Below are 21,994 nucleotides of genomic sequence, written 5' to 3' on the forward strand. Positions count from 1 at the left end.
TGCATCCATAAGTACATTTCCAACAATATTTTTCCCTCATTGCACCAATTATGCTGTTGCCAAACCTTCCAATTCTGAAGGACTGTGAGGTTTCTTTGACAAATGTTATCATCAATGTTGCATTAAAATGCAAAACAGAAGAGGCAACCTAAAGATGCAATTTCAACTCCTGAATTTTACAATACTAGTTTATTTTGCTGTTGTTCATTTTTATTCAAAGGGGTGGAGAGAAAGGATAATTATTCTTGTCAAATTCTCCAAAATAATCAGCTCTTTTTCATAAGGGAGAGACAATACAGTGCTGCTAGGTTTTCACTTGAATTCAATATTTAGGAACATGCGGGGTGAGTGATACCAACTGGATCAATAGATAGTGCAGGAACAGAGTCACAGCAGCAACCTGAAAAGCCTATGATTTTAGTCTCAGTTGAAGCCTTTACCCCAACATTTCTTTTAAAAATAAAGCTCCTTAATATTGGGCAAAAAGAGGGAAAAAAATTCAATAAACTCACTAATATAGAAACATGAACTTAGCATTTATGTATGTATTTCACTGGATCAAGGGTTAAAGTCTGGTATCTTTTTGAAGTCAGAACAATGACATTTAATATAGTTCCTGATAATTTTGACACTAAAGGATAATTAATAACCATTTCCTCCATGGTGCAGAAGGAAAATGCTCACCTCCATGGCCTCTATTTTACTAAGTGTCACTTGGAAGATTAGATCACCTTATTCATAAAGTGTGGTCACAAAAGTGCTGAATTCTTCCAAGTCCTCCGCTCCAAGTTCACATTTGGAGTCAGAGGTGTGGGAGGAAGCAGGTCTTTGCTGATACTGCCTAAATATCTCACTCAGACATTATTCCCTTCTGTCCCTAGGACTCCAGAGTAAAGGCTTCTCCCTCTATAGTCTGTAATTCTGCAGACAAGTGTCCTCTCCTCCCTGAAATGGCCACTTTAACCCAGGGGTTTTGCAGCAAGAGACACCTCTGACCTTGATGCTGCACTGGTAGTTCAGTGTTGCTCACTCCTGCCTGCTCAGACACAATCCCCAGGGCAGGGATGCTCTCACAGCACGGCTCATCAGCACATTTCATCCTTGTTCCCAGCATCTCTGCTGTCCACCCAACCACCCACCCAGAAAAGACACTCCCAGACTTGTGAATCACTTCTTGACACCTGCTTTAATCCATTATCTGGCAGTAGCAGCAAGTTTACAGGTAGCTTTTGGAGGCTTCAATATTCTTCACTCTTGCACTGAAAAGAAAAACCCCTGTGTGTAAGCAGTGTAAATGATCATGTCCTTTTACTGTATATAATCTGGTCTCCTCACAATCCATCATACAAAGCAGTAGCTCTGAATATTTTTGAAAGAAACCTAGAAAAATAATATTTTTCCTCTGTGTCTCCCTCTCCTCCTACTGCTGTCAAGCCAAAATAACTCTATTGCTTCCTTTTTCCTCCACCAGATTGATGCATTTTACTTCCTCACCACTTTTTCATCACAACACCCTACCATACCAGCATGGAGCCTAAAGTAACAAGCAAAGAAAAGCAAAGGAATAAAAGACTCTGGCAACATCTGGTCCCCACTACCTTATTTGTCTTCTCTTTCAAAAACACGCTGAAAGTCTCTCATGCTTTCTAAAAGCCAACACACTGGTTAGTGAGGGAAAAAAGAGACCCAAGTGTAGTTTTCTCAATGAACATGTAAGCTGTTATCTATTGTGCCTTTCGTCACTTTGTAGTAACAAAATCACTTTGCTTGCTGCTCTCCTTCAGAAAAAAAAAAAAATGCACAAGTGTTATATTTCCAGCATAGCAGTGATGAAGAGTTAATTAATAATACTACTTATCTCTTACTCTGCAAGATCATTTTTTGAGCTTAAAAAAAAATCTTTGCACACACTATCTGATTAAAACATGCTTCCCCATTTATCTATTCCATTCTTTGGGTGGCAGATAAGTGACTCTAATTTTCCACCCTTTGTAGGGGGGAAAGAGACACAGACAGGTGAAGCAGCTTGGACAAAGATGCAGGCAGGAATGGAGCTGGGTGGTAACTGAGATTTCAAAAGCACCAAGTGATTCAGGAGCAATATCTCATGGCTATCTGATCTTTATATTTCCTTTCTGCAGCATTCAGTATTGTAAAATACTAAATGCATTTTAGTACTAAATTACTAATTTAGTACTAAATGTATTTTAGTATTGTTAGATGATGGAATTTTCAGCTTAGACTAAAATGGCCAAAGAAAGTATCAATATCCCAAACTTCTGGGCCACTTCAAAACAGAATTTAAATGGAAAGTAAAATGTTTCTCTCTTCTAATCTGTTGATGTAGTCCCTTGGTCCTAAATACTTCCCACTTGGAGTTTGGTATCCTCATTTTCCATGTGTGGACTTCTTTACATCTCTAAGTGTGGTTATTAAGTGCAAGACACTTCAGTAATACCCTGATTCATACCACAAAAAGCAGGATTTAACAATTTACTGGGCATGGCTGTTATTTTGTTGTTTGTGTTTTGCCACACTGGAAAGCAGAAAATGCACAACACAATTTCCTTTGATAACTCCTGATAAGATATTTTTGTTGCCAATATTTCAGGCAGAATCCCAGCTGAAGCAGAATATTCCCCCAGCCATTGTGCCATTAAGGTGTTCAGCCACACTGCAAAGGCCAGGTGCTCTCAGAGTGATTCTGATGTCTCACCCTTTCACAGATATCATTAGAGCTGAGAAGTGACCTGCTAATGTTATGTTTATTTCATCTAATGTGATTATAAAGATGCTGAAAAGAGAAGACCTAGTTCTGACATGGTTATAATCACTAAACAGCCAAGTTTTTAGTGCTGGTGTGAGAACAAAACATTCCATGTGCCTCATAGCTATCTGACCTGACTACTGTCTGAAAAAGCTGGAGGTTAGATAATATGCTTAGAATGAGCCATGAAACCAAAGGCACAAGCACATTGTCACCAATGCAACACTCAGCTGCCTTTATTCCTTAAATAATTTGCCAGAAAGGAATATTATTCAGTGCATAAAAGCTGCCAAGACAGCAAGAGAATTAGATGATCTTATTGTAACAGCAACTGTTTATCATGGGTGTATCCTGTCATTTCACAGAGACAATAAAATAGAGCAGAAGTGTCACTCAGCTACTTTCTGACAAGAGCTCTGCTAATATTCTCCACAACATAAAAACTCTAGTGAGACATATGAGAAAGGAACACAGTGACACAGCTGTGCCACAACATTCATCTTTATGAGTAAACTACCCCATCCACAGGGAAGATGAATGCCAAAGATCAGCCAACCTGCTTCACACAGGCATCTCACCAACAAGCTTTTCCTCCCCCTGTCCTTCAGCTCAGACGTGTCTCTCAGTAAAGGCCCTGCTGCAAGAGCAATTGAAAGCATGCCTGTTCCTGTGTTTTTTGAAAGTGTATCACTATTTTCCCATATTTATTAATAACTCCTGGTAAAAATAATTGGATGAGAGTCCTTTCAAAATATGCAGCCTCACCTTAGGATACCTGTGACCAGAGTGGAATTGAAGCGAGCTCTTTCCCCAGAATGCTGGCAGTACGGTATCACTGTAACAATCCCATCTCCTTCTCTTCTGAGACAAAGCCTGAGCAGCTCCAACCACACTAGTTTCACATTCCTCCCTGCTACAACTTCTAATGACTGAGAAACATTTTTATAATCACCGAAATAAAAACATTAAAGTTTCACTACAGGTGAAAATGTATTTATGTGTGTGCATGCGCTTTCTTGTGTATAGAAAAATATGTGAGAACCAGGAACACAGGAAAAATGAGACAACAAGTACTTATCCTAGATGATTATGTTGACATATAATTCAATGTACAGCTAGAAAACACAGAATATTCCAAATCAATAAAACAATTCTCTCATATATTCTGAACAAGAATCTGATTACAGGCTTAATTGCACAATCATGGCTTAATCTTGGAAGTCAGCTGCTGTTTAATCACTGCACAATAGCTGCCTTGCTAATGATATGGGAAGCCACTGCAATGGTATCCAGCATGAAGAGTCTGCCCATACTCAGAGATTACAGGCATGTAAAGGGAAACCACTGAGCCACACATGTGAGCTCTTGAGGTATAAAAGGTTAAGGTCAGGTGCATGAAGGCCAGCAAAGAGTACTTGAAGCAAAATAAAATAGCTACTCAAATTGCTGTAGACAGATGCTAGGCTGGGAGAGGATAATCTGTGCCTGCAACCCCTCCCCACCCCAGCCTTGAAAAAAAAAAATCCAACAGAAATTGGGACAACTTCTTCTGAGGCTCTGGCACACTGCACAAGCAGCCTGAAAAAGGGAACTTGCAAATATCAGCACTGAGCTTGTCAGGATTCCTTTACACCACTTTTGTATGTTCAACCCATTCTTTGGCTCCTCAGCTCCTGTTACAAAAGTCTGAGTGTGCAACAGGAAAAAAAAATTATCCCATCCAGCTCTTTTCTTCCCAGCAAGGGTAAAAAACTACACTACTTCTCCATTCCTTCTCCTTCCTCCTGGGCAGAGAATTCTGCATATTCCCTGGCATCTAAGAGTGAGATGTCCCTTGTGGCTGTTGTCTGAGGGTGAAAGCACACAACACATTGAGCCAGCACTGATTTAGAGACATTTGAAATAGGGGGCACTGGTGGCAAGGGGCTCATGACATCAGTGCAGCTAACAGGAGTGAAACAGTAGAGAAAGGAAGGCCCAAATTCTTCACCAAAAGTGCACTTACTTGTAGTAGCAGATCTCCTGGCCTGCCCGAATCCAGCGAGGCCTGCCCTGGAGAGCTTCCCTCACTGAGTACATGACCAGCTGCATGCCTACAAAAAACAAGAGAGCTTCAGGTGATGTGACTTCCCTGGCTGGAAAAGACAGGAGTGGGAAGGAAAAGGCTAAAGAAGAAACATCATTATTTTGTCTGTGCTCTCTCTGCTGATCGTTTATGCAGAGCAAATACATTCCCAATGCCCTGTGTTTTGTTCTGAGACAGCCACATCTGTACAAAAAGTCCCTCCAGAAGAAATGAACTGAATGGAGTTTATTAAAAAATAAATTATTCTTCTGGCCTTTGCAAACCATTTTGTTTACAGACAGAGGAAGGGAAAGAAAATAATATGAATCAAGGCATCAACAAGATCAGTAATTTGGTTAGTCTAATATTTTATGCTTGGCTGCACTATTATTGAACTCTTAATCTTAACATAGTATCAGAGATCTGTGTTTCATCCAGAACCCTGCCTTCAAATCGGCAAGAAAAACTTCAAGGTTTTAAACTTACTATTAGTCCTAAATAACACCTAAGCATCATAAATGCTGATAACAATAGCATCCATCTTTGTACTGCATTATCCCAGAGCATGACTTCTTCCTGACCTCCAAAATATTACCATTTCATGCCCTGAGGGGTAAGGCTTGCTCTGATCTGAGTTGCATGCCCATCACTCACAGTTCCATGAAAGCAGCCCATCTGCAAGGAGTTTTTGTATCAATTTCACACACCTGCCTGCTCTTTAGGGCAGGTGAGGATGCTGAGTTCTCTGCACAGGGCATCCCTGGCCAGGGGCTGCAGGGGAGGCTCCTGTCAGCAGCTCCAGTGGACCCAGCACAGCCACAGCTGAGCCCAGCAATGATGTTGGCACCACTTCTTTGAAAGCACATTTAAGAAAGAAAAAAATGCCCTCCCAAGTATATTTGCATGTTGATAAGCTGCCCCTCAAGCCTTCTCTTGGCTGTTCTTGTGCTGGGGGTAGGTGATGCTTGGAAATCCTTCATACTGATGACACATCTGTATTGACAGCTATTCAGTTCCCTCCTTCCTTTGGGTTTCTCCGTTAAACTCCCAGCACTGCTGGAGCCAGGAAGGATCAGCAGCAATGCCTTTCCAGCTCACCTTGGGCTGTGCTGTGGGGCAGCACTAACTCACCACTGCCTAGAGCAGCCTCTTTAATGCTGTTTTCTGAGCCACTGCTGTGAGTTTTGTACAAGAGACAATTCTGCGTTTGGTACCAGGACATGACCACCACGAATTTTTAGACACACAGGCCTGTCCAGGTGCCCAGCTGATCAGGGAAGGGATGTGAGGCTCAGTGTCTGCAGGGCTCTTGGTATCCTGAATGTCAGCTTCTGCCCTTCTCTCCGAGTCCAAAGGACTCGCACACAGAACTATCTCAGAATAATGGTTGCTACTAGTCTGCCATCACATTCTAATAAAGAAAAAAAAAAATCAGTTTTTCTTTTTTACTTCCCCTGTGGAAGTGCTCAGTTTTAGAAAATGAACTGAAATCAGGGTTCTGATAGAATCTCCCATGGCAGAATAAGTTTGTGAAAGAGGGGGAAGAAGAGAGGTGGAGGCTGTGGCTCCTGTCTTGCTCTGCTCCTGGCCACAACTATTTCATTAAAAATCCTTTCTGCTGATTTGAAAGTCACACAGTGCCAACTAACCAAGAGCAAATGGGAAAAATCAAAGCAGACAAGTAACCAGGAGCTACAAAAAATTGCCACCCAGGGCACTTTGGCACTACATCACAACTGCAGGCTTTTTGTCTCAGAGTGTGGGCATTAGCCCAGGAAGGTGCAGAGGGAATGTGACAAACAAACAGCATCTCTTACACTACTCTGTGTAAATGCTCTGCATGTGCTGGAAGGGGTAGTGAGCCTTGCTCAGCCAAGCCAGAAAAGCTGGAGTTCACTGCTCAGAGCAGCAGAAGGAACCCACAGAGGAATTGCTAATAGCCAAGCCCACAAACAAGCCATCCAAAAGCAAGCCATGGCTTAGCCTCCCTCCTTAGTCCAGATGGTATTTTCACATTTCTCTTCCAAATATATTATTCATTGCATGCTTGAACATATGAGTCATGTGCAGTTTCAGGTACACAAAATTAGATTATAAATGCTGACAACAGCCAAACTAGCAGATAACAACCTTCCACCAATAACAGCCTGAATCTCTGGCTACAAGAGTGAAGGCACTAGGGGCTACATCAACAATTTCATTGTGGTTTTAAATAAGACATCAGCATCCTTCATTTTCAGGCTCCTACCACACTGAATTGTTTGATAATTCAGGTAAGCAGTACAAGATGATCAAAATAATTCAGTTGGAGTCTGTATGGATACTTGAACTTCAGCCCTTTGGGTTAAAGAGTAAATTCCTTTTAATTTGTCACATCACTCATCCAGCCAGTTTCACACATACAAGTGATTCCAGCTCCTAAAGCTGTTTGTTATAGGTACATTGATCCTCAGAGAGTCGTCCTGGTGATGCTAGAGGCTGTAGCCACAGGGCTTCAGAGGAATTCAAAGTCTAATATTATGGACTTATTAAACATTCCGAGCCAGGTCTTGAGCTGGTGTAAATTAACAGAGCTCCATGGAAACAAACCAAAAAAAAAAAAAAAAAAAAAAAACCCAGCCCATGCCAGCTAAGAATTCAATCCACAGTCTCCTTGCACAAGAAATAATTTCTTTCTAAAATGGGCATTGAAAGATGGGATTTGCCCTGCCTGTTTCTGAACAATTCTGCCTTCCTCCTGAACCATGACAGGAGCACAAGGACAGCAAGGAACAGAATTCTTTATCATCATTAATATCAACAGAAATTTCAGTGGGTCCAAAGATGTCTTACTAGATAAAACCAAAGAATCATGAATATTTGTTTGAGGATTATCACATTTATTTAAATCTTAGAAGTACTTTCCAATCCTGTGCTGCTCATTCAGTTCCAACTGATTATCTTTCCCCCCCGCCCAACTCTCCCAACCCTAGTGCCATTCTTCTTCAGTTCTGGTCTATAAACACAACTGTGATGTTTATTTCTCCCCACAAATCCTCTCCCAAGCCTCAATATTCAGTTTCCTCCACAGTCCTCCCGGGGATAGACAAAGGTTCCTTGACAAATCTAAAGTGATTTTTTCAGTGGACTTCAGGGCAGATAAGATTGAATTTACAGTCTCCCTTACAGACACAGAGAGTTTGAAACCTTTATGGCATTAAAAAGATATATTTGTGAAGAGAAGGCTGCCCCAATTCCCCAAAGGCTCATACCATAATTAAATTGGCTGTTGAACTTCTCACAGTTGATGATGTTGAAGCGATACGGAACCAGTGACGTCATGTCACGGACCTCGAAGTAGAACCACTGGTGGTGCTGGTTGCTGTTCACATCTGCATTCATAATTAGGTCATACTCAAACCTGCAAAGGAAAATAATGGAAGCAGTGGCCATGAACACCCCCTGTCTGCCACTGAACATGCTGACAGCAGGCTATGCAGTCACATTGATTGATATTTTGTGAGCATCACCATCAAACACCATTAAATACTCACACTATAATAGTCAAAATATTTTGAGCTCTGTTTTCTTAATCATGTTCCTTCTATGACATCCAGGTGTTAGAAGGCATAATAGCCTCCACATCATCTAACCTGCTTCCCTGGCTGACCCTTTGCAAACCCAGGAGAAGGCCACCATCCCACGCTGTGGTCACAGCAGCAGGCAGGCTGGGACACCTCTGTGCAGGGGTACTTACTCACGCACTTGGATCGCCTTCCGAAGGTTTCCCGACTCAAACTTGGAGGAAAATGTCAGACAGCCTGGAGAAGCTGGGCTTGAGAGACTGCTGGAAAGCAAAACAAGGACACCTGTAGCAGATTGCTTCAAAGGCAAGTCTTCCCCAGCACCTTTTCTATGCTAAAATTTGCTTTAATAATTTTTTTTAAAATAAGCAAAACCCTGGGAAGAAGGAGGAGGTGAGCAAATCCATAACGTTCCTATCCAATGTAGTTTTTTCTCTACTCCTGCTAATTCTAAATTGCATATTTTCTTTTTTCAATACTCTCTTTTATTAATTGCAGAAGGCAGCTTTATACAATTACTCTATATTTACTCTTCCTTCATCTATAGAGTTTTTTTCTCCAACTGCTTAGAAACCCTTAAATTAGTCCTAAACAACTCCATAACTTTCTCATACCTTGAACTCTCACCTCTTTTTTACTGCAAAGAATGTTCTGCAATGCAATTGGAGAATGCAATTTCTTTAAAATTTGGGACACTCTCAACTGCCCAGTGGTACATCTTCTCACAGACCATAGCTGAGTGCTTAAAACTTTCACAAGGCCAGACGTTTGAGGGAGTTTTTTGAAGTGCTGTGTGAGTGTCGCACTTATGAAACAGGGTACACCTACAGCCTGTGACACCAGCTGTGCAGACACTCAATGGGAAATTCTGCCACAGGGGGTGGAGAAGATGGATTTGTCAGTACAGCTCCCAGCACTGGTCTTCACCTCTCTGCTCCAAATCACTGCATGCAATGCAGACAGATCCAGGGACAACCTACAGTCCCCCTTTGATGTATTGATTTTCTTGTTCTGTCTAAAAGTTCTGACGTTTTCCTGCTCCTCTGGTTTCCACAGATCCTTTCCCCAGAATCACCTAGAAACAATCTACCCCTCCTGGATATTTTCTCTGTTAGGCTTTTACCCCACTACTTTGCACTTATCAGAGCTGATCAAGTAAACTGAGCTCAGTGACAGCTCTGACAGTGCCCCTGGTTGCAGCACTCATTTAAGTGACCCACCTGGGATCATCTAAATCAAACACAGTTCTTCCTATCACATCCCCTGGCTGGATTAGGCGGCGAACATCATCAAGGACTTTGTCCCTGGGAAAAAGAAAGCAGCAAATCAGCAAATTGTAGTGACAATGTGAGAAATATTGATATATTCTTCCAGAAAGAGTCTTAGGATTTTCTTTTTAAGGACTGGAAAGGACTTCCATTTGCTAATTCCAGGTGAACTTTTTTCCCCATCATGAGAACACTTCTGCTCCATTCCCCATTACAAGAAGTTGCCTTTTGGGTTAAATGACTGATTCTGGAAAATTATTTATTCACTACTATTTATTTGATTGTGTCAAATTTGATTTATCCTCAGTTCTCCCAGTCAATGCCAACCCCCAAGCAGCCAGTCTTACCCTGTGAGGAAATATCTGCTATTACTTACAAACCTACTAGTCTGATTCATAGTGAATATTGACTATAAGTCAAGCTGATTTCTACTCATTATTAAATAGAGCTTCTCTGATCCCTGAAGATGATCAAATGTGGAATACCAGATTTTCTTCCTGACCTTTGAAGCAATCATGTTATGCCTTGAAGCATGATATGATTAGTCCCATTTCAGCTGTACAGTTACACATGTTCTTGTAGCCATAAAAGCAGAGCTTTTAGAGCAACAGTGCAAGAAGATGGTAGAGTGATTTTCCCTCTAAATAAGATTTCTAGCTTATATATTTACTGCAGAAAGAATTATTCTCCTAGCAATCAGAAATCAGTGGTTTTAACAAATGCCATCAGTTGATCAACTCTAAAGTTTAGTATAGAATCCACCATCTTTACTGCCTGCTAATAATCCCCTAGACCACTAAAAAGAAATATAGTCATTGCATATAAGCCTACACCAAGCCAAAAAAATGTAGTTATAAGAGCTTTCTCTCCCAGCACAACTTCAGAACACAGCTTCTCACTCATCTGAGCACCTAAATAATGACAGATCCTTTCTGAAAGGACAAGATGGGCTTTTCCCTGAAAGAATCAGCTGGGACCAATGCTGCAAGCACTAAAGGTGGCTGAATAAAGAGTAAGATTGAAGGTAAAGACATATTTCACAAGGACACAGAGGCTTCTCCATCTCTAAAATGGACTTGCTCTCATTGGTGTTCTAACAAGGTTCACAACCCAGCTTAGATTTCCATCACAAATTTAGGTATATTGATGAATTTATCGATCAATTGAGTCAAATAATTGGGTAGCAAAAGATTTTTTCAGTAACTTCCTAAGACATTCAGAGCTGTTAGAGTCAGAATCTACGTAAGCCAGTTTTGAGCCCAAGAGCTCTCAACGTGGTCAGTCCATTAAAGCACAATCACCTTTGGACCCCATGCTTGCGTTCCAGCACGGGTTTGCTGTAAGGGGGTGGTTGGTGACCCCAGAAATCCGGGAATGCCAGCTCTCTGTAGCCTGGGATGGACTTCACACATCTGGCCCTGGCTGCATAGAAACAAGGATTGTGGAATGGGATATCCCCTTGGTGTTTCTCCAGAAGATTTCTAACTATATCGGAGTTCTCCAGCCTCCCTTCAGGACTAGGATTGATTGAGGCCTCACAATGAGGGTAAAACACTTTTTTGTACCAAGCAGCATCTTTTAGGAGAGAGCACAAAGCAAACACATGACTCCTGGCTGGATCTTCCTCCCCACAGAAGTCTTTAACCTGGGCTTCTTCAGCAATGTCTCTCTTTTCATTCTTATCCCATATGCATTGCTCCTCCTTTCTCCAGCTCTGCAATGGGACTTTGAAATCCTCTTCTGGATCTGGTCCCATCTCTGTGACACTTTGGTTTCTCCATCTGCAGTTTGGATGCTTCACAGAAGTAGCACTTGGAATGAAATGAGAGGGAGCAGAGGGAAGATTCTCAGTCCTGTCCTCCAAGCTCTTCTTTTCCTCAGACTCAAATTCAAGCTCCTTTAAATTTAAAAAGCAGAAGAAATTAAAAGAAGCTACAGACAGATTGTGCCTCCTTCCAGAGGAAACCTTTCAAGGAGGAAAAGAGGAAATATTTATACATCTCCCAAAACTGTACTCAACCAATAAAACAGCCAGAGCAAAATCAGTGCATGAAGCACCTGCCAGCATTTCTCTATCCATAAAGCTGTTTCAACAGAAATCCTCAGAAACCAAAAGGATCTGATTGGAGATGACTCGCCCAGATGACTCAACCAAAACCAATCATTCAAACAAAGAAGGGAAGATATTTTTATTTTTTAATATAAATGTTACAGGAGCATAAAGATAGCCAATCTCTTATGTGAAACTCCACTCCATCCATGCAGGAGTATGATTTAATCCCATTTGGCTACTTATGGTCACAATCAGTATCACAATATTCTGTGTACAGGAGACATATTAACCCAGTAATTTTCTTCAGATTCATATATAAACAGGGTTTTCAGCTCCCCTAAATTCTAAAACTTGTAATGAGTGCAATATTCCTTTTTTTTTTCTTTTTTTGTTCCAAGCATCACTAGAAAAAAATAACTTGAACTGTTCATTTCACTCAGTGGCAGTGCAATCTCCTCTTCCTTCAAACCACTAGTTGACAGTATTTACTTTTCACATCTCATTCTGATTTTGATATTGCTGTTGAAATTGCCAGCAAGGATACAAATTATCTGACAGATTTCTCATTTGGCAATTGATTCAACAGTGCTTACTTAATCTACACCCAGACAAATGTGCATCAAACATTTGTTTTATCATTCATGATTCACACCAATAAACTACTGCAAAAAGTCATAATCTTTGGCTTTCCAGTCGTGTAATACTTACAGATTCACCTTTGAAATAGCCTTGTCTAGCTATTACTTGTCAATACTCCCTTTCAAGTATTTCTTAAATTCTGGAATATTCACAAATAAAGGAAACTGCACTACAACCATACCTGAAAATTCTGGAAAAGTTCTGCACACAGAGCTTCATATTTTTCAAGCTCTTGTTCCGGCCGGTCAAGCACTGGCTTTGACCTCAATTTATTCACATCTGTCTCTAAGTCACAATCCTACAAAAGCAGAAGTAGAAAAGCACATGTATTACACCTGCCCCATGAGATGATCTCAACCATCAGTGAACTGAGGATAAAAACAGTATCTGAAACTTTCACAGTCGAGGGCTGATGTGCATTAATGTGCAGCCTCACCCATATCAGATGTGAGAACCAAAGCCAAACTGTGTCAAGCATTCAGCTACTACATTACAAAAAGAAAAAAAAAAAAAAAAACAAAAACAAAAAAAACACCACACACCAGGAAAAGTTGGAGCAAGAGGAAAGAATGGAAACATGGCATTCATGACTGGGCATTACATTACAGCAATATTCAAATGATTCAACATGTCTATGGTCCCACCAAATGCCATCAAATAAATTATTTGCTCCTGACAAACAGATTCATTTTCAAAGCTGTTATAAAAAGAAAAAAGTAAAATTGCCTGAATGCACCAGTGCCCACAGCATTTCAAACCCTGAGCCACACTTGGGTCACAAAGCAGAGTCTGAAGTGTTGTTTGGGCAGAGATGAAAAGGCAGTGAAGACCTGCCAGGAGCATGAGGTCAGTTGGAAAGGATTTGCCACTGAGAGCATACTGATGCATAAGAAGCTTCAAATTTTGGATGGAAAAGAATAGATGGTTGATGTGGTGATTTTTATTTTCATAGAACTCTCTGAACAGTTTCTGATGGAAGGGTAGAGCCAAGTTTCAGTTTGGTTGGTGTTGCTAGTATGCATGGATATGTGTTATGTAGCTGTGAAAATGTTTGTAAATCACATCAATACCAGCAAACATAGTGCAAAAGATCTTACACAGAATAAAAAGGGGTTAAGCTGAAAGTTCATTATCCATTCCCTGCTTGCTTTCCCTTTAGCAAGGCTTTTTTACAGGAGATATATGACCAGCAAACCAGACAAACAGTATTTAAAACTCATATTCAGAAAAAGCTCTTAGGCAAAAAAAAAAAAAAGACAACCCCAAAACTGCTTACATCTACTTGGTAAATCCTTATGAATAATGAAATAGTTCAGAAGCATAGAGGAGCTGTTACTGAATGAATAACTAATTAAAGAAGGAGATAAATCCACTATGAGCCTTATTCCTAATGAGCATCTTGACGAGCTCTAATAGTCAGATAAAAACAGCCAGACAGGGGCAAGTTAGGACACTCAGATAATGTGTGGGGGTTTTTTTAACTTCCTTTTTTTAACTGGGTGACATCAGTTTAATATTAGAGGAGAAAAAGACAGAGCAAGTAATGAGAACTACCTTTCACAGAAGTCTCAATCATTTCTAATTAGACTGTATTTGCAACTTCATTTCTTTCATTTGCTTTCCCAAGCCACTTTATGTGGATAAGACTTATTAGCAGCATCCACTACTTCACATTTGCATATGAGCTGGTTTGTATTTTCACAACAAAAAAGTTTGCACCCTCATCCTCAGCTGGTAGAAGTTTGTTGTTTTGGTTTTTTTTTGCCAGTTAGGCCACTGCAAGGAGAGTAGAGAATTCAGAGAAATATTGAATAATTCATTGTATTATTTGTCTCTGTGCAGCAGCAAATAAAGAGGGAATATAGGTTCAAATGCACCAGCTGTGGCTTAAAATAACTAGCCTTTTCCTCAGGGTAGGCGCACAGCCCAAATATGCTCTGATATGGGAATAAAGAGAGGGTTAGCCTTTCCTAGATGATAAATCAATTTTCCCTAAATGCCGTTTTCCTGGCATATGCCAAGCAGATCAAAGATCCACCATTTCTCCCTGACTGTGTATGTGATACTGAGCAGTCTCTGCAGGAACAGAGAAGTCACCAAACCCCCTCCACCCTGGGTGACAAGCATGAAATTAATAGAATAGATGCAGGACAATTTTTAGTGAAAATCAGTCCATTCTGCTTTCCTTTTTTCAAGTATCCTCCTATTGTCCATGTAGTGTGTTGACGTGGGACCACAGGCACATCTACATTCTCTGCTTAGATAGTCTTTCAGGGTGTCAAAATGGACAACAAAATGTTTTATTTTCCAGTATGTAGATAATTATGGGAATTATGCCTTGTATACCTACTTCCTCTTTACTCTCCACATCCTCATTATCCCAGTCATTTTCAGCCTCTTCCTCTCCTTCACTTTCACTGTCACCACCTGCAGAAGTAGGAAGGAGAAAACGGTGTTCACCGTAATATCTCTCTCATACCCCACAGAGAAATATGTGTAAATTCTTCTATGTGTGCCACACAGTCCACAGCCCACCACAACCCTGATTAAAGCAAATCCCATTTGTTAATCTCATATAAATGAATTTGGCACTAAATCAGCCAGCTTTTAAAGCTCTGTTCTCCTGGACTCAAGCGCTGCCTTTCAAAACCATGACAAATGTCCCCATGATATGGATCCAACTCATTTTACAAAGCAATACAGAGATTTTCTGCTTGGCTGCAATGATATTACAGGATGCTCTTAATCTGTATTATCTAGATTAGGGTGTTTTACTGCTATGATTGTTATAGTATTTCAGCATCTTCCACACAAAATTGAATGTAGCAAAAATTGCTTCTGTGTATCATGGAGCCTTTTCTGCAGAGTAGCTGTCCTGCCTTTCCAGCAAGAGCTCCCATCTTTTACTCATGCAGCATGACTGCTATCTGCTTTTACTTTAGAAATGGAAAAGGATAATAATTCTTGCAATTCTTTACTGAAAAAGCTGCAGGGCAGTTTTTACCCCCCAAGCAGCCAATACACAGGCACAATAATATCTCTGCTACTGGGGAGCAATGGCATCTCCAGCTTCTGCTATATCCACTCTGCTCCTTTATTTTTTGGATAATAGAACAATTTTTTTTTTCCTTTTCCATCTTCTCTCATTTATTCTCCAAATGGACTCTTGCAGCTTCAAGAAGCTCTGGGAGTAATTTCTTCCCTACTGAGTGACATTGTAGGTTATCAGATTAATTCTAACTGTAAACCTCAGGATTATGCCAAGTCTCCCTTCCCCAAATCCCACAGTTAATTCTCATGTCATGCTCATTTTCCTCCTTCTGAACTCACCCTTTAGCCATTTACCTTCAGATCCCTCACATGGAGGTTCAGCACTGGCATTCCCAGGAAGAGGGAAGGAATAGGAACTTCTTAGAGTCACCACAGGCAGATGCTCCTTGGGGTAGCACTTTCTCAGAACATGAGTCGCAGCAGTTATGATAGGATCCAGATTTTTACAAGATAAACAGTCCTAGGAAACAAAGGAGGACTACATTAAGAATAGTCTTTTACAACAATCCTCCCTGTCATAATCTCCCAGAGTGAGAACATAATTCCCTTTACCACTCATTAGCTACTCCCATAAACAGCAGCAAAACGTCATAATCTTCATTTTCCAGTCCTATAAAACTTATAGGTTTACTTCTGAAATAGTCTTGTCTGAGTATCACTTTACAACACTCCTTTTCAAGTATTTCTTAAATTCTGGAATATTCACAAATAAAGGAAACTGCATTGTGATTGTACCTGAAAATCACGTGAACGTTCTGGACATCTGTTACTTCATACTGCTCACATTATTTCCCCTTCTTTTTTGTCACTAAAACACAACTGGAACAGCAAAATCTCAGGTTCCTGCAGCCCATTTCTTACAGACATACAGGCTAGAATGGACCTCAGGGGACTTCCAGCCTTGCACAGCACCTCGAGCTCTGCTCCAAGACCAGGGACTACTCCATTGTAGCCAGGGTACATAAAGGAGTGAACACAGGTTCACTTCATAAAAACCACAATATGGTTTTTAATATGGATTAAAAAATGCTTTTTGGAGCCTACGTATATGTTTTGGCTGCCAAAGCATGCCAAAATCTGTGCTTCTGCACCTTCAGCACATCTATACCTGGAGTCATCATGCCAAAATTCACAGAAATAAACTAACAGAGTTAACACCACTATTTCAGTGTATTCAGGGTGCACAGTGTATTCTAAAAGAGAATACACTGCCACTGTACTCTGTTCTCTGTGGTTAAATCATTAGGCCCAAGAGCTATTCTGAAAGATCATTATATATTACCTAATCATAAAATAATTAATAACTGCAGGATCCCACAATTTCTATTGCTATAATCCAGAAGAGGAAATAGACATGTAAAGATTTTTTAGAGCCCAGGTATACTTTGAAGACACAAAATATTTTGTATTTTTGTTGTGCTGTTGTGCAAGTGAGCTTCTCAGACTTTTGTTGCAAAGAAAACAAACCAAAATCCCCACAGAACTAAAGAAAGACCCCCTGAGACATCACAGAAATTATGTACATCTTCGTACATCACAGTGTATGTCTTCAATATAACAGGGAGTTTAGATAAAGGAATGATAATGCTGCACAAAGGCAAAGTTGTTTAAAACCAATGGGTGCAATTCTCAGAAAACCCAGCCCTTGGATTTGCCAAATACAGCACGCCCAAAGCACAGCCTCTGTCAGAGAGACTGAGTCTTAAGTGTAGTATTCTACCCAAATTCACAATTTTCACTCTGCCTCTCAGCATGTTTTTTTCAGTGGTTTGGAACAAAGACTGAGCTCATCAGAACAGGAATTCAACTTAAATAAGCAGCATGAATATGCTACAAGGCAAAAGAGAACTATTGCAATACATTCTACTACTATTTCATAATTTTGCATCCCTGCGGTAGAGATGAAATGGAACAACCAAGAGGGGAAAACAGATATTTTGTGTCATTGTCTGACAGCCCACAGTCAGCATTTGGGCTGGACAAAAAAAACCCCAAAAACAGACAATCCAAGCATTCAGCAGAACCAGGCAGAGGGCCAAAAGAATGTAAAAAAAGAACATAAAATGACCATTGGATCACAGGTCCTGCCTGAGCAACCTCATCTCCTTCTAGGAAAAGGTGACACTGTCTAGTGGTGGACTTGAGAATGCTGGGTTAATGATTGTATTCAATCTTAAAGGCCTTTTCTAATCTAAATGATTCTGTGATAAAGTACTTTGTTATAATCAGAACAGGAAAATGGCTGTATTGGGGTTCTTTTGGTTGGGGAGGATTTTACTGTTTTCTCATGTATGATTGAACGGCATTATACGATTCAGTGGGATTAACCAGGATTCCTGTAGGGAGGCTAGAAAAAAATCATCTAAAGCTGACATGCTTACAAGACTCACTACAAGAATTTTAATATGTATTTCTGGTTCTCTGACTGTTTGGAACTAGGGGGAGAGAAAAGAAAATTATGAAAGCATCTCTCAGGAAAGTTTTATTATGGGTAGAGCAAACACCAAGGAGAACTGATTTCTATTTCAATTTATTCACTCCTTCATATGGTTGCCTTTGTTTGCTTGTTATTAAACGAAAGATTAGGAAAGTTTGTCTACATGTGGGAACAGGCTAATATTCTCAACAGTCTACTAGTTTAGTTTACTAAAACTGATCTGTTTTTGCTCAAACAGTGAATGCAGGACTGTTTAATTGCCTGCCTTGGGACAACAATCTTAATTCATGGCCAAGTGAATTTAAATAGTCAAGACTGAGGCGTGTTCATCCAGACAATGAACTTCAACACATGGAGTTACTCAGTGAAGCTCTTTGGAAGTCATATTTTTCTGTACAGCAAATTAGCTCACAAGTGCAAACAAGCCTTCAGATACCTTACAGGGAATTTGTGGGACTGTTTTCATTACTGCTCATAAAGTGCTCTCAGATTCTAAGGTAACACTGTTTACAAATAGCTGAAAATGATTACATCAGTGTATTGGAAAAGCCCTTTTTACTGACACCTGGGAAGCAGACAGAATGCTGTTCTTTTTAAGCTATCCCATTTATTTTATGGTGGGATAATGTGAATGAGGGAAGAGTAAATCCTTAGCTCAGAAAACTCATGTAAAGCTAACCTGGATTCAGATCTGCTTTTTAATCTCCACACAATCTTTTCTCCACTGAATCTGGAATAGAACAGATATTATGATATGTGATATATAGGAAAAAAAAAAAAAAAAAAAAGGAGGTTTCAATATGACAGTAAGACAAAAGATAGTGATGCTGATTGATGCTCCTACTAGCAAACAGAGAGTGGAATATAGGATAATATTATCCTAGAGTAGTAGGAAAGGCTGAAGAGAAACAAGGCAAGCTTAAGAAAACAGATGGAAAAGTGATAAAATATCAAGATAACATTCCATGCAGCAGTACATCCTAAAGCATATACAAACCTGTTTTCTTGTCTCAGGGTAGGCAGCTCTGTCACTGCACACAAAACCAGACAGTGCTAATGTGAATATACCATTTAGCTGTCAGGAAAATCTAAGTGCAGCTAGGAAAAGGGAATGGGAACAGAAAGTACTTCCTTTCCATGAATGATTTCATTATCTATAACTTTTTTTAAATCCAGGTAGGAGTAGAATTCAAAACATCTCTAAATTCCCCTAAAATGTCCCTAAACTATCCTCAAATTGAGTAGCAGTCACTTCTAATATATGTGAGGTGGCAGTTTTTGAACTATTGGCTCCTCCTGTAAAGAAATAAGCTTAAGGGCTATTAAAAGCTCAGGTATTTCATCTGTCCATCAACCCAGACAACAGGCAGCCAGAGAGGTTTCAATTGAAAACCAGGCTTGTAAATCAAATTTCCACTGGAGTTTAAAACAAACCCATCTTGGCAAAACGGTTTTCATTTTAATAAATATGTGTGCAAAAGAAAAGAAAAAAAAAAAGCCAACCAACAAACCAAACACTTAAAAAGTTTCAGCAGAACTTTTCTAGCCAGATTTTAACACCTTAAAAATCTCATTAGCTGCTCAGAGTTTGATCCAGGTTAATCACCAGAGTCAGTGGATTCCCTAAAGGCACTAAAATACTGTCCACACACAAAAAGTCCTTGCTTTCCCAATTAGGAGTTGTTTGTCTTGTCCTGTATTCATCTCTCTCTTTCTTGCTACAGCCTGTTGTCTGTCTCAAGAGACAAGATTTCCCATCTTTCATGAAAATAATGAAGAACTCCATGGCAGCAGCAGCCTCAACCTCAGGTTAGATGGGGAAGAGCATGAGTGAGATCTCCTAGGGCTGCCAGACTCCTGCCAACACTTCATGTCTTGGAGAGACACTGCAAGACTGACAATATCCCAAAGAAGCACTGAGAGAATATTGAGCTCTGAATATATTAACCTTGGTTATTTCTTGTCCAAGGTCTCCCTAATAGCACAGGCTGGGGAAAAAAGCAAACTGGAGGCCCCTGAAGCTGTCATTTCCACTCCACTTCTGACCTTTGGAAGGATTAGCATGATCAGGGTTTACTGGAGCCTTAGTGTGTCATTTCCTGGTTGTGCACCCAAGGTGACCCCACATTCTCACTTGCCATGGAGCTGCTCCAGGCTGAGCTATCAGGAGGTGTTAGCTCAGAAAGCTCCATGGGCTGAGGGAGGTTCTTGAGAGGGAAGGAGCTGTTTCCATCCACCCTATTCACCTTCCCTCAGACCAGGGACTTCTCATTACCAGAGGCCATAATCCCTTGGGAGGTCTGCTGGCACTGGCCACCTCATCCTACCTAAAGAAAAGGTCAATTCTTCATGAGGAAAGCGAATGGAAACATTCCAGAAGTCTCCCATACGCTGCTGATTAGAAATGACTCACAGAAGAATCCTTCATGACAGTGATGGAAAAGGGGAAGAAATAAACACACTGAATCATAAGGCAATGGATTTTTTTTAAGGGAGAAGGAGACAGGCTTTTCTTTCTGATGGATCTAGAGTGAGATAATGCATAGCCAGTAAGAACAACAATGGAAACACTCCTATGGAATCACACAGGTGGTTTTCTCTAAGTTCAAAGCAAGATAAGGAAGCATTTTGCTGAGAGACTGAGGAAACCCTCACTGTTCTGTGCCTGCCCTCTCTATACCTTATAGGCATCCCATCTGCAGGACCATGGCATCTTTCTTGAACTCACATTAATGTTTCACAAGATTAAAATTTAACCTCCTGAAAAACTGTTGATGGATGTTTCTCATTAGGAAAGGCTTAGCTAAAAGAGCATTTTGTATAAAAGGCTGATTGAGTGGAATTATCTGGTTATTGTAAAGGAAAATCTCACAAAAGACCTAAGCAATTTCCCTGTAGAGATATTGCATAATTCTTCAAGAGGAGAAGTCCAAGCAGGCAGCTGGATGCACAGGGAAAGAGAAAGGAAGCACTAAAAGTATTAACTAGAATTCCCATGTGTCTCATAGGAATTAAGAATTGTTTTAAACTGCAACATTTCAGCTTTTCTAAAGTACTAACTGTGTAAAAGTCAACAGTTCTTAATGTAATCAGTTTTTTCATTTCTATGTCCTATCCTGAATTTGTATAACGATGGAATTTCCTGCATGGGATGTAGAACCTAGCCCCAACCAGATCATTTAAACACAAAAAGCATCATTTACCTGCACACTTGTGAAGAGAATCTCCATTCCCCGGGAACCAAGGAAAGTCTCCCTGCCCAGCTGGATGTTGGTGATGTACTTTAGGCAGAGCAGGAGACCCCTACGAATGTCAATGTAGTTGTTGGAGACATCATTGCGATGCCAGTCCTGGTAGAGCCTCAGCAATTCACCCAGGTAGCCTCTGTTCACTGCCCGGCGGCTGTTTGACTCTGAAAAGGAGAGAAAAGGCTGAATTAAACTCCTTCCTGTTTGGTAATTGTGGCTACTCAGTGCTTGAGCTCAGACTTTAACATCTGCTCATTCTGGCTTAAGGGTCTCAGTTTAAAAAAAAAAAAATTAATTAATTTTTTTAAAATTTAAAACGCTGTTTGCTAAACATGGCCTATCTTCTTGGAACATTATATGGAAAAAAAAAAAAAAAACAACAACAACAACAACAAAAAAAAAACACATCAGTGTCCTGTCTGGAAATCTATCTCCTTCCAAGTACTAATAAACCTAATTCCAGTTGCAGCACCACAAGATTTCCTGAAATTACCAAAGCTCCTGAGGAGTGAGAAAAATGAAATAAAGTAAGAGTAATCAACAGCAAAAATCTTCACTATAGTGCTGCACTTCAGTCCTGAGAGGACACCTTGCTGAGATCAACAAATTCAAAAACCTAGTGGCTGTACAGTCCTGTCACAGTCAGAGAAATTATGTTTAACTCCTAAATGTATTCCCACAAATACCTGTATAATGAAAGCCCTGAACCAAGTGATTCTGGAAACCCAGAGTATTTAAAAATTAACAAAACACCAACACCAGCAATAGCAGTTTGGGCTTCTTTTCTGTTGCTTCCTGGCTCCAAGATTTTAAGGTTACATTCAGATAATGTTTAAAGGCTTTACTGCATGGGCAAGAAAATTACAAAAAAATATTTTTTAAAAATAAGATTTATAAGCGCTT

At 40.2% G+C, this 21,994-nt stretch overlaps 1 protein-coding gene across 2 annotated transcripts in view; it reads right to left on the bottom strand.

The window, feature by feature from the left end:
- Positions 1-21,994, bottom strand: part of AGBL1 (AGBL carboxypeptidase 1) — a 265,839-nt gene that overhangs the window by 192,809 nt on the left and 51,036 nt on the right. Inside the window, exons 7-15 of one of the 2 annotated variants that reach the window (XM_030281429.4) lie at positions 21,047-21,255; positions 15,701-15,866; positions 14,706-14,782; positions 12,537-12,653; positions 10,965-11,560; positions 9,616-9,699; positions 8,569-8,655; positions 8,084-8,232; positions 4,773-4,860 (exon numbers count right to left, since the gene is read on the bottom strand). In XM_030281429.4, the coding sequence (XP_030137289.4) occupies positions 4,773-4,860; positions 8,084-8,232; positions 8,569-8,655; positions 9,616-9,699; positions 10,965-11,560; positions 12,537-12,653; positions 14,706-14,782; positions 15,701-15,866; positions 21,047-21,255 (1,573 nt within the window). Of the gene's footprint in view, positions 1-4,772; positions 4,861-8,083; positions 8,233-8,568; positions 8,659-9,615; positions 9,700-10,964; positions 11,561-12,536; positions 12,654-14,705; positions 14,783-15,700; positions 15,867-21,046; positions 21,256-21,994 lie in introns of both variants that reach the window. The other variant, XM_030281428.4, reaches the window with a different exon arrangement.

The sequence above is a fragment of the Taeniopygia guttata genome, chromosome 10, assembly GCF_048771995.1.
Source record: "Taeniopygia guttata chromosome 10, bTaeGut7.mat, whole genome shotgun sequence".
Lineage (NCBI taxonomy): Eukaryota > Metazoa > Chordata > Aves > Passeriformes > Estrildidae > Taeniopygia > Taeniopygia guttata.